The sequence below is a fragment of the Alligator sinensis genome, unplaced genomic scaffold (assembly GCF_000455745.1).
Source record: "Alligator sinensis unplaced genomic scaffold, ASM45574v1 scaffold1386_1, whole genome shotgun sequence".
NCBI lineage: Eukaryota > Metazoa > Chordata > Crocodylia > Alligatoridae > Alligator > Alligator sinensis.
Genome location: NW_005842806.1, coordinates 552,773 through 565,960, shown reverse-complemented (window position 1 = coordinate 565,960; position 13,188 = coordinate 552,773). Strand labels below are relative to the sequence as shown.

General features: G+C 44.0%; 1 protein-coding gene across 1 annotated transcript in view; it reads right to left on the bottom strand.

Annotated features, from left to right (window-relative positions):
* YBX3 (Y-box binding protein 3) overlaps nucleotides 1-12,978 on the bottom strand; it is a 32,420-nt gene extending 19,442 nt beyond the window's left edge. The window contains exons 1-4 of the mRNA XM_025191281.1: nucleotides 12,952-12,978; nucleotides 10,528-10,628; nucleotides 7,865-7,898; nucleotides 181-270 (exon numbers count right to left, since the gene is read on the bottom strand). Of these exons, the coding sequence (XP_025047066.1) occupies nucleotides 181-270; nucleotides 7,865-7,898; nucleotides 10,528-10,628; nucleotides 12,952-12,978 (252 nt within the window). The remainder of the gene's footprint in view (nucleotides 1-180; nucleotides 271-7,864; nucleotides 7,899-10,527; nucleotides 10,629-12,951) is intronic.
* Between the last annotated feature and the right edge of the window lie 210 nt (nucleotides 12,979-13,188).

Here is a 13,188-nt window from a genome sequence, read left to right as displayed (position 1 = left end):
CTATGCAGGGGGTCGGACTCGATGATCTATTGAGGTCCCTTCCGGCCCTAACATCTATGAATCTATATCTACAGTCCTCCTATTAAAGTAACTAGGAGAAAAAAAAAAATAGCCATTTACCCACATTTAAAGAGAGAACCCCCACAGCAGTGCACATCCATGTGTTTATCCAACACTCACCTTCTCTCCTTCAACCACGTCAAATTCTACAGTCTCTCCATCGCCAACACTGCGCAGATATTTCCGTGGGTTGTTCTTCTTGATTGCAGTCTTAACAAAAAAAGAAAAGACACAAAATACTGTTATTAGCCAGGTTGAAAGCCACAGGTGAAACACAACAGAAGTTACATATTCCTAGAGTATTGCACTGAAGAAGGGTTCAAGGGAACTGGATAGAGGCAAAGGCAACAGACACACTGTACTCAACTTATCCACAATCTCATGCACTGCTTGCCATCTGCTTTATTCAGAACACACCACCAGACAGATAAAGAGCCGCTTATCATCCCAGCATCTCACCTCCTCACCAACACTGATAGATTTTACCCTTCCTGACACCTTGGGAGGCATCACTCCCATTTGGGCAACAGGTTCACTTAGCCAAAACATGTGGAAAGTCAATTTTAGCTATTGCTTCCCAGCTCTGGAACTTCCTCGGCCTCAAGGCCAGCCAGGGCCTAACCTGGCTTGGCCGTCTTTCAAAAGTAATGTAGGACCTTTTTATTTGGGCAGATTTAGCAGGTAGAGTTAAGCTTAGGTATTTTAGGGAAGAATTTTTTTTTTTTTTTTTTTTTTTTAATTAATTTTACCCATTTTGTGACTGATTTTAAGCCACCCCGAGCCTTTTTAAAGAAGGTGGCATTAAAAAAAAAAAAAAAAAAAAAAAAAAAAAAGCCGCGAGCTTTTTTAAAAAAGGGGGAATTAAAAAAAAAAAAAAAAAAAACAAGAAAGTCACTACATTTTACACAGAGAATGGAGGCAATAGGTAGACTATTCACCTGAAGATACACTATGCCTGTGACAAAGCTAGGAATTGAGCTCTTATTTCTGGAGTCCTAGCTGAGTCTAACATTAAATTAGTGGTTCTAACCTTATAGGTTCTCTACCAGAGGCTGTCACCTTGTAAAAAGCATGCGGTCTATATCCTTCACTACACTGCTTAGAGGACCAACATACAAACTCAATCTTCATTAACACCAAGATACATTTTTAGAGCATCAGGGTACCCCACTTAGTAAGTAGAACCCTCCCTAACCTCAGCATAAAGAATTTGGCTCAAGGTGAATTTATTCAACTTCTTCATCCCTGTTGTATGACAGCTACACAAGGTTGAGTATTCGCTAGGCAGCAGTGTTGGTGGTAGAAGCAGCAGCACCTAATTTCACTGGTTCCCTCAGTAAGTCCTGCTTCCTTCCCTCCCGATTAGCTGTTTGGGCTATTCCTTCACTTTCTCATTTGTGATGCGTATACCAGTGTCTTTCCTGCTTGGTGCAGGGGGCTGGACCCAATGATCTTCAAGGTCCCTTTCAGGTTTACAATCTATGAATTACCACACTGCGTGTTCTTACTCCATGACCCTTTTTTGACTAGATGGGGAAGAAAAAGCTGAGACCAGTGGTTTTTGTGATGGGTACGACAATTATTAATGCTGAATCTGGATCAGTCACCACAATGAGATTTTATTTATTATTTGTTTAAACCACAGAGCAGAAAGGGTATTGCCACATAAGGATCTGTTCAGGCGGCAGAGCCAATGGGGAAGAAAAAGAAAAAAGAAGGAGTCATCAGGAGAAGGATCATTAAGAAACACCAGAGCAAGAAGCCTTAATTGCTCCAGCCTTCTCTCCTACTTAGCACCCAAGAACAATTTGAACAGCATAAAAGAACCCACTCAGACTCACAGGAGCATGTATCTGAGCTTACTAGGAGAAACAGGTAGTTTCTGTTCCTAAAACTCAACAGGGAAGCTTATCTTACATTTCAATCCAAGATAAGCAGAGGGTAAGATTCAGGCTAGACATCAGGAGGCGCTACTTCACTGTCAGGGCAGCTAGGATCTGGAACCAACCTCCAAGAGAAGTGGTGCTGGCTCCTACCCTGGGGGGCTTTAAGAAGCGGCTAGATGAACACCTTGCCAGGGTCGTTTGACCCCAGTCCTCTTTCCTGCCATGGCAGGGGGGCAGACTTGATGATCTGCTCAGGTCCCTTCTGACCCTACCAACTATGAAACGATAAGTTAGATTAGAAGAAAAGTACATTTACAAGCATTTCTAAAACCCAATTTATCCTAACATTTTCTTCCAGTTATTCAATAAGTGCACTTTGGGGATCAGTGATACAAGGGGTAAAGCAAAGACAAACGCAAGGAAACTGAAACCCAGTTGGACATGAAGGGTAACGCACAATATACAGGGCAATGTGTTTACATCCCAATTTAAGTGCAGTGAAGGGGTACAGGCAGGAGGCCCAAAGATGAGACAAAGATGCTTTCCCAGACCAGAAAGGAAACAAACACAGATAACACACATACTGGGGTATCTTTAGATTCTGTGCAGACAACGCAGACACAGGCAAAATGGAAGCTTAGCTGAAATCTACCAATGGCTAGTACTGCCATTCATTAAAGCAGCTGGAGCCTAGAGTCAGTCTTCCAATAAAAGACTGGGAAAGCAGGGAGAGCAAAAAGCCTGATCAGTTCTGAAGAGATGAACCCACTTGAGAGGGATTCTAGGATATGGTTGCCTCCAAGAGCCTGTTCTGTGTTCCCTACATGGGAATATACAGTTGAGATGTGCAAAACATTTCCTATAAAACAACAAACTATGCAGAACTTTGGATTAGTTCCAATACCAAAGTCCACAATACGTTCACCGAAAGGTTTAACCAAAGCAGTTCTTATGAGCAGGTATAAAGCCCACAGCTACTGAAGTCAATGGACCTTTTGTCACATTGTAAATTAAGCTGAATCAAGTGCAGCATTAGTCAAGTCTTTCAAATCTTCAAATGAAAAGCTCTAGTGTCAAGTAATAATGCTGACAAATCTAGACGTAATTTAGAGCAAAAGCTGGAATAATTAGCTTTTTGCCTCTAACTCATTGTTTTTCATTTTGCAGTCTTGCTGAAAAGTGACACTAGCACTGAAGCTGGATGCCAGAGATCTGTGTTCTGTGACTGACCAGGCTCCTGATGTGATCTCAGCCATGTAACAATCCGCATGTCAGTTGCCATTTGTAAAAGGTCTGTCCCAGGTTTCCCTGCATCAGAGAATGGTGAGGATGAATTTATTCAACTTCAATAAGTACGTAGACACTGTGGCAACAGGATGCAGAAACTGACTGCATAGATTCAAGTGCTCTGCAATTCTCAAGTTTTCAGTTAGCTATATTGGATTTGGAGGCCTCAGATTTCAAGACTCTTCTACAAAGGCAAATACTGAGTTAGGTTTTGGATTGCCTTTCTGGATTTATTCACCAAGGTGCCCCCAGGGGTTACAAGAAATAATGGCCACAAGCTAGCAGAGAGCAGATTTAGACTGGACATTAGGAAGAACTTCTTCACAGTTAGAGTGGCCAGGGTCTGGAACGGGGTCCCAAGGGAGGTGGTGCTCTCCCCTACCCTGGGGGTCTTCAAGAGGAGGTTAGATAGGCATCTAGCTGGGGTCATCTAGACCCAGCCCTCTTTCCTGCCTATGCAGGGGGTCGGACTCGATGATCTATTGAGGTCCTTTCCAACCCTAACATCTATGAATCTATGATTCCTCTGAACCTACAGATGCTGTCATGGGAGGGGGAAGGGAATAGAGAAATACTTCACAATTCTTCCTGACAGCAGCCTCTAAAAACCTGAGGAAAGAGGGGACAAGTCTTTCCAAACACCCACCCCCACAGCATTTGCAGACTACTAGTGAGGACAGCATATTAGCTAACGATAGGTATGAATACACACCGAGCCTCAGCTCCTGAAGCTGTCACAGAAATTAAACTAGGCCAGGTACTGAACAGTCGAAATAGTTTCCCTTTTAAAACAGAAGGGAAGAAAGGATGCCCACAAAAATATAGCCAATTGAGTTTATTTGGAAACATTACTTTGTGCAATCTCTTTCAATTCAGCCATGTAAGGTTACTTTGTGCATACAAGAGACAACTACAGGCATTTTTACAGGCACTCTGGGATGTGGAGCCAGGCACTTTAATTAGAGAGCTATGCCAATTAAAAGCACCTGCATATCACATGCATCAGCATCCTCACACTGAAAAAATGGCGGCGGGGCACTTTGAACTGAAGCTCAAACGCGTTTTATTTCAAAGCGCCCCACTGCCATTTTTTCAGCAATGTTGATACACGTGACATGGAAGGCTGCCGAAGTGTGTCAATTTCTGTGCTCCAGAAGACTCAATTAAACCGAGTCTACTCCAGTGTGCTAGATTTCTCTACGTGTGTATAGGAACCCTATGTTTCAGAGGTAGTGAGCTTTGCGTATTGGAATGTCAAAATATCATGCCCGTGCATCTTAGTACATAAGCATTACACAGAACAGTATTTGGGATACCATCTGTAATGTTTTTCCAGGAACATGGGGCACAAGTAAATAAACTTTTATTCAGATAGTTAAGACCCACATGGAAGAATGTTTATGAAGAACGATTAATAACTTAAGGTAGGTGTAGTTTGCCCAAGTAAATAGCAGAAGGAAAAGTAGTAAATCCCAAGGAAAAAGAGAAGTTACAGATGCTGAAGAGGTTGCAGCTGCTGAAGTTAAGTTTTAGGAGAAAGATGAAAACCACTTTCAGCAATGCATTCCACTAAAGAAAAAAGCCATCACCTCCCAATGGTGATGCGAGTGCATTGTTGCTTGGATCATTATAAATGGAAGCAATAATGCATTACAGCACACCTCCACTTACCCACTGAGTGGGTACAGGGACCAGGAGTTTCCAAGTCTCTTTCTATGCCCAGATGTCCCCATTCCACAATCTGGACCCTCTGCAAGGCTGGAAGAGTGAGAACGAAGCAACCATGCATGTGCTAAAGAGGGAGTGCAGATTAAAATGCTTCTAAATATAAATAGCATCCAACAGCCACATAAGAGTTAACCCCTTTTCTGATCATGAGATCTGCCTGCTCCCCCCCCCCCCCAACATGCGTGAGGGAAGGGAAAAGAGAGAGGATCTGTTCAACTAGGTCAACCTTATTCTAAAGAGATTAGATGTGTAATCCAGCCCCTCCCCCACACTCCCAGCTACAGAGGCAGGGGGAGGAGTCAGCAGCAGCAAACAACAGTCACAAACCAGGAGTGGGGTGGTTCAGGACAGGATGTTTGTATACATGATTGATTTGCTTTTCTAACTGCCACTCCCTACCCAAAAGTTCCCTTCTGCTCATTTCGGCAGGCCCCAATTTGCCCAGCTGAGTCACTGTACTGCCTGGAGGGGAGCAGCACTCTTGCCTACCTTTTATAAATTCAACAGGGTCCAACTTGCTTAGTGTTTGGGTGGGAACCCTTATATGAAGAGAAACCAGACTACTGAAGTCAGATCACCACTCCACAGACTGACACTGTCAGACAGTGCCCAAGCCTTCAGACACCATCCGGTACAGGCTCCTGATAGGATAGTTGAACAAAGCCAGAAGGGAACAGGGGCATACATTTGGAGCACCTGGTCTTGGACACCCCATAGGGGACAGCCACCATGGTCCCATTATTATTTGGTTCAGTATCTCAATTTAATCCCAGTGTGTACTGGGATTTAAGATATTAGGTTTCACTTGCTAAGGAAGTTGAGTCTTCTAGTGCCACAACCAGTCACTTTGTCCTTGCAGGGTGCTATGGAAGGACAAACAATTTATTACTCATTCTGCAAAAGCTCCACAGTTTGCATGAAGGTATGGGAAGGAGCCCTAGAGCCTCCCCCTTCCCTAAAGGGCAGGGGGAAACAGATTATAGCAAGGGTAAAAAGGAGGCATAGACATTCTGCAACAAAACTTCATGAAATCTTTACCTTTAAAGAACCTCTGCAGCCTGCTCTTCACCCACCATCCTTTAGATAATCAAAGATATTGATTTTCATGCTCATGCTGATACTGAAACCACTGACAGCCCATTTGAGAAGGATCTCGTTTTTTCCCCCTCAAGCCACTGCAAGTACCTTCCAAGGCCTCCATACTGTCCTCCTTAAAATCAATTTCCCTACCATGACACCTACAAGAGGATCCTCAATGACAAGGTAGATGACTTACTGCCATTACCTTTCCCATCTATTTTTTCATTGTTTATCCATTAGCTTGCTGCTGTTAGTCAGCTATCAACCGCAGCTGGGGAGGAGGCAGAAGCTGAGGAGGGACAGGATCGCATTGAGTATCTGCCCCAAACTAATGCATTATGAACAAGCAGTGCACAAGATAGCTGTGGTGCTCATAGTAAACACAGGAGTTTAAAGGTCTCCCCACACCCTATTAATACCACCAGAGAATTCTGATACTAATTCCAATTGCCCTTGCCCAGAGAACAGTCGCATCAGGTTATCATGGAGTCATGTCACCATGGGCACCAAATTATATATGCATGGACACCTCCATTGTCTAACATGCTGACTCTCTCTCTCTCTCTCTCACAGCTAGCTTGCACAGAGGGTAAGAGACTCCTGGTTACAGGCACCTCTGCTTTTACTGCATAAGGCCCCAGGCTCTACTCCAGAAGCTAACTCTTGAGGGGACATTTGAACACCTGCAGATCTCAACCATGCTTCCCATAATAGGGGCAGCACAGACTATTTTGATAAACATGCCAAATTCAGATGTTAGCTGGCTTTCATGTTACAGTGGCAGAAACAGCTTCCTCAACTCCCACTTTCACTGACTGGAGAACAAGAGTCTCAAGTCATGGGGAGACACTTGAGAAATGGCAACCTGCTGATGGGCTTGAGCACCATGTGTCCCAGCAGTCTACTTGGTGACCACCCCTTGCCCAGTTGCACCTGCTGCATTGCCCCCCCTTGTTCCCAACTGTAGCCGTCTCATGTAGCAATAGCCGATAGCAGGCAAGCTGGGCAGAAGCCAGACTGGATCATTTTCTCTCAACAAACAGCAAGGCAGGCAGGAAGGCAGAAAGTCAGCAGGGCCAATGGAAGAACAAGGAGAGAGTATGTGAGAAAAGGGAACTAGTGCAGAAAGGAGGGGGCACAGAGTTTCCATTTCATTTTACTTTGAACCAAACAAACTAGTCCCTCTGCAAACCGAGCATTTACCCTGCTGCAGAAGAAGCTTTTCTCCCCTTTCTAAAAGGACAGTGGACAAGAAACAGAAGGAAGCAAGAGAGAGACAGCATCTGTAGTCATTATACAGAGGAAGGTAACAGACCTCAGTGCAGGTCAGCCCCTCAAGCATCCAGAGCAGGGCTCTCCAGCTTCTAAGTGACAGGGGCAGCACACCACATGGGCCACATCAGTGGGGATGCCTACAGTTGTTGCTGCTGCATGGGCATCACACCCAGCCTCACACTCAGCACTGCAGGGTGTGCTAGCCAGGTGGAAGCCTTGGGGGGGAGGGGGGGGGTGCTCATAAATTAACCCCTTGTGATACTTTGCCTGCCGTTTCTTGTCCCATCTGCTGCTATACTTCCTGCTCCCTCCCCAAATCTGCCACATACTGCACCCAGAGTCTGAGCGTGCCACTGATCAAGAATATGGACCTAGGTGTACTGCAGAAGACTCTCTTCAGGATGAACAAGGACAGGTATGGGCAGTTTGAATGGCCCATCTGACAGCCTTATAGACAGTTGGCTCAGACAGATATGGGCCCATGTGGAGATTCTGGGTACAACCAGGACATAAACATGCGTTTTTGTACAGTCAGTTGTCTCACTCACCTGATGAACAAACACATCCTCTTTGGTATCATTTCTGTGGAAAGTGTGAAGAGAGAGAAAAATGTCATCATAAAACTACTTCTTAAGTCTGTCATTTTATAGCAGGGTCCCTGGGGTTCACCCAATCAACCCCTCCCATCCTCCACTTAATCAAGGAGCAGAGCCTGGGAACAGCCATCTAAGAGACTCCAATGGGAACATACCACCAGGATCCCATGTGCAGTATAAGCCTACGCCATCCCTCCAGACAGACCCAGCTGCAAATTCCCTTTGTAGCATTTCCCTGCCAGCAAGGGATTTTCCACCTTCCCCAGGGACCCCCTTTAATCCATGGGCAAATATCCAGGGTTTAGTTTAACATAGGCAGCCAGTCTATTTAATTCTCCTTCCTCCGATCCCCTCTTCCCCACCCCACCCCACCGTGGCCTGCAACCTGAGCTCCTAACACGTTGTCCCAGAGGTCAAGCAAGACTCAACAGGACTTCGCACAGCTGTTGAGGGCTCTCCTTTCACTGAAACCCAAAACAACCTAGGATAGGAGGGATTAGGAATGCTCACAGATAGGGGGAAGAGCCAGACATGAAAGACAGAATAAATTTATTAGGACAGTCTAGACGATCTTCTAGCCACTGCAGGATTTTGCATGCAACTGATCTACCTTCGTCAGATTGAGCACTCACTTTGTATCTAACAGATGCACTCAGACTGAAGCTGGACCCGCCCCCAACACCACTAAAGGCCAACCCTTCTATTTCACTTACACCAATGCTTGCATGTGAAAAGGTGCAAGGGTAACAGACCTCATTTTGACAGTCAAGGGGTCCAAACGACCTTGCCCCCTTCTCCCCAAAATGTTTCTCCTTAAAATTGTTACACTTCAGAGAGTGTGAGCCAAGAACTAACAGGTATCAGAAGGTCCCTTATGAATGGATTATTCTGTAGTTGTTCACTATAGCTTTCTTAGATGCTCTTTTAGGTAACTTAGCAATGGCTACTGTCAACCAAAAAAACCTAAAAAAACCCCCAAAAAACTAAAAAACCCTAAAAAAAAAAAAACAACCCTGAACAAGGACAACTCCTGGCTCAAGTTCCCTTTGTTCTTTGGGAACCTAAGAGTCAAGCCTCCTTTATTTATTCAATATTTGACATGCCTATGCAAACCAGTTCAAGATGGGGCAGAAGTGGTGAACATGAAGGAAGGGGGAGAAAAAAATTAAATGGTGAAAATTCTGATGACTGCATGTAGATGTTTGTCCCACTGGACTAAGATGGAGCAAAAGATGACTTTGCTAAAACAGCATAGCAGGATATTCACCACCTCAAGAACTACAGGGAAAATATTAAGTCTTTCATCTTTAGGTTATCATCTGTCTCTAAACCATTAGTCTCCCAGTTCCGCAGAAGACTGGAAGTTGTGCTTAAAAAACAGAAGGCTCTGTATCCACATATATCAATTATTCCCATGATTCAAATTATTCTTTGCAAGTCAGCCAACCCCTGTTGACCTGGGGCTGAACTTCAGATAAATGACTTACAAGTAAAAGGGAACAGGATATGGAACAAATTCCCCCTAGCAATCCAGTCCACTGCAATGTAATACTGTTTCCAAATGGGAGACTTTGTATCCCATTCTCTAGTGTCCCTGAACTAATCCCATTGACCATAAACTGCTGTGATGGGAGAAGGTTACTATTTTTAAACCTTTGCATCAGAAAGCACATCTTTCAAAACCACATTATAGAGCATAAAATTTTTTTTTTTTTTTAAATTACACACACCAAAGAAACAGCAAGATACAGAGGGCCTTCACAAGGAACCCATATATTCTTAGCTTTTAGCTACTGACATGTGAGCTTGAAGTTATCTGGAACAGCAGTTGGCAACCTTTCCAGGTCAAGGGCTGGAATGGCCTAGCTCAGGACAGAGGTGAGTAGGCAGGTTCCCAGGACCCATTTTCTATGTTCAGTTCTGTGACCATCTCCACTTAAACATATTGATGAGAATTTTAGTAGAAATGGGGGGGGGGTGAAAATCAAATCAATGAAGCTTTAGTAAACAGGTTTTTAATGTCTAAAGATTCAAGTCTACAAAGCTCTTTTGCCCCCCTCTTATCCACCCCCTACACCTTCAAAAGTTTGAAAAGGTTTGGTAGATTCCTCCCACATACATCCATCATCTCTGCTTTCTACTCCAAAATCTTGCCAAGTATGAAGGTGTTAAAACAGAAATACTGCAGTGGAGGCTGAACTTGTGTTATTTCAAACCCAGGAGGGAATAAGAAATACCAAGCGATTCAGAAAACCCCTGTCCCCATGAGGTTCCAAAACAGGCTTTACAGGCTGAAGAAGTAGCCCCACTAAACAATTTTTTTAGTTTCATTTAGGTAACTCGCCACAGACAGACAAGGTTCTTTGGGTGAATCTGATCTCTTTTATTAAACCAACTTAAATAATAATAAAAGAGATCAGATTCACCCAAAGAACCTTGTCTGCCTATGTCCTTGGACCAACACGGCTACAAACTACACCCCAGTAACTCGCCACAGCACTCACACCTTTTGAGGTTCCTCCACTGCTAGAGTTGATGGGAGATGAAGGTGCGCAACAGGGAAGGCAGAGGCACCAACACATTTTTGGAGATGTACAAATAAGTGATCAACAAACCTGTTGATAAATCCATATCCGTTTCTGACATTGAACCACTTGACAGTGCCAAGAACTTTAGTAGCTGAAAAATAAAATGAACACACACAAGAAGTCAACTTCTAGAACAAACCTCAAGCAGCTTTCTGCACATGACCCATTTTACCATCACTTTATACAGATACTTAGCAACCTGGGCCAACATAAGCTTAGAGCAACCATTACACTCAGGAAGAGCCTCCCTTATAATACTTACATATGTTGTTTTTTCTACCTCCTGTTCAATTATTCTACCAAAGAGGGCAAATGAATATCCCCATCTTACAGCTGGGGAATAGACAGCACGATTTACGAAGTCACGCAGCAAGTCATCAGAGCCAAGGATGGAAGCCAAATCTACTACTTTCCTATCCCATTCAACAGGCTGGAAAGTGCCCCTTATCTGATAGTACAGTCACTACCTATTGCTCCTTTCCCCATGTGTGATCTGTAGGCTGTAGCAAGATGCACACTCATTAAGAGTGTGTCACTTTTTTCCTCTCTCTACTACCATGTTTGCCATTTAGTAGCTGGATAACGTACAGGCAAAGGTGACTCTCCCAGGTCAGCTGGTTAGAAACCCTGCATTTCACCAATGCCATCTTCTTTCTGCTTTCCAAAAACCGGACGGAAGTGAGAAGAAAAGAGAAGAAAAGAATGGGTATAATCACATCCACAGGCAGGGGAGAAATCAGTGGAATAGGAATAAGGTGGTTAACAGGAGCAAAGTGAGAGGGATAGAGTTCCCAGCTAAAATATGAGAACGTCTTTCCTCAACAACAAAAGCCATCAGACTTGCCTGGAATAATCTCGCTAGACAAAGTGACAGAAGCTCCAAGCTAAAAGTGGATCAGGCAAAAGGCCAGAGAAAGCCCTGTTCTGCACCATCTATTCAAGATGTAACCTCATAGGTCTTTTCCTGACTAACTACTTTCTAGCCTCTTGTTTTGTGGCATTTTCCAAGGGCTCACCATTTACCAAGAACTGAACCTGATATTTAGCTCTAAAGCCAGACCACTCTTGGTGCAAAACGTTTTGCTCCAACCACCATTCTGGTCACAGGCCTTGCTTATTATCTTGCAAGACCCTACTGCTCCATCTTGGATTAACAGGTTTCACTAGCTCCTGCAGCATGATACATACACTCCCTCAATCAAACAAGCTTGCCAGGCCTTGCTGCAGCATCTCCTCTCAGATCTGTGGGCGTTTCAACCCATCCTCTCCTCCCAGCCATACAGCCCCCACCCAGGACTTCTGGGTGTTCCCAACAATACCAGAAGGAAATGGACTGATCTTATGTAGTATTTAAGTAAAACACCAAGCTATAGCTTTGGATTTTGGGTGGCAATAACACTTTAGAAGTAGGAAAAATCTTTCCAAAGATGTGGCAGAGTGTAGCATTGGTTTGTTTGTTTTTTTTAAAGTGTTATTTGACCTGCTACCTTAACACAGAAAAGTATTCCCTTCCATATAGGTAATATACAGATAGCTTATTAAAGTAGTAATGTTTATCTTGAATTTTGTTATTTTAAAACTAACAATCACCCATAAGTAATGCATTTCACTAATGTTTAGCTAAATATACCTGTTCCACAGAAAAACAAATAGAACAAGGAATTAATCTGACCAAATCCCTTAACTAGGGACTTAACTAAGCTGCACACTTACTTGGTACAGGGAGACCAGAGTCCCAGTCCCTGCTTCCTAAGCAGTGATGGGTCAATAGAAGGGACAAATAAATGGTGACAGGAGCCAAAACCAGAATCCAGGCTCCCCCGCACCTTACCTTAACCCCTAAGATCTAGCTGCCGTCTCCCTCTTAAGAAGATCCTTCCGGGCCTGCCAAACTATTCCACAACCATCTGCTTAAGACAGTCTCCTACAGGGATACCATTTTGAACCCTACTGTATGGAGCATACACCTTTCTCCACTAGGCTATTAAATGAACAGGGAACACAACAGCAGCCACCTCCCCACCTTTCAGCTGAACTCAAAAAAGGATTTAAAGAGGCAGCCACAATGGCATTTTGCAAGTAACTGATCCAGTCCCCAGACTTTAGACATGCCCTGAACACACCTACTGAATGGAGCCCCTCAGGAGACTTCAAACACCTCTCTTCCAAGTTTCTGCAAAGCCTGGGGCTTAGAGAAAACTAATGCCTAGCTGCTCTGACCAGAGAAAGTGCAGCTGCAGACAGCTAGAGGAACTTTCAGGCCTAATAAGAAGCATTAAAAAACACACAAACACACACTTGCTATGGTTAAAGTAGCCACTAAATTAGGATCTTAGTTTCTTAAAGTCTACCCAAGTCCAAAGTCTTTGCTTATATCTGGCCCTGAATATCTACAGGCATAACCAATACATCTCATTGTCTGGGGAAGCTGTAATTATCAACAGGGGGTACCTCCACTTGCACCAAAGAGGAACCCATTTCTACGGGTGACTCCCCTTGCCTTGGCAACAAATCTATCATAAAGGGACTGATAAGGGCCAACCTATGAAGGAAACTTGTGTAGAGTGGACACCTCTCCCATTAGGAATGGGCTTGAACCCACTCTTCCACTTCAACAAAGCACTGAGGGAGTCTCAAAAGGAGTGACTTCCAGCCAGCACAACTGCGAGGAGGGTGGGGGCAGAACAA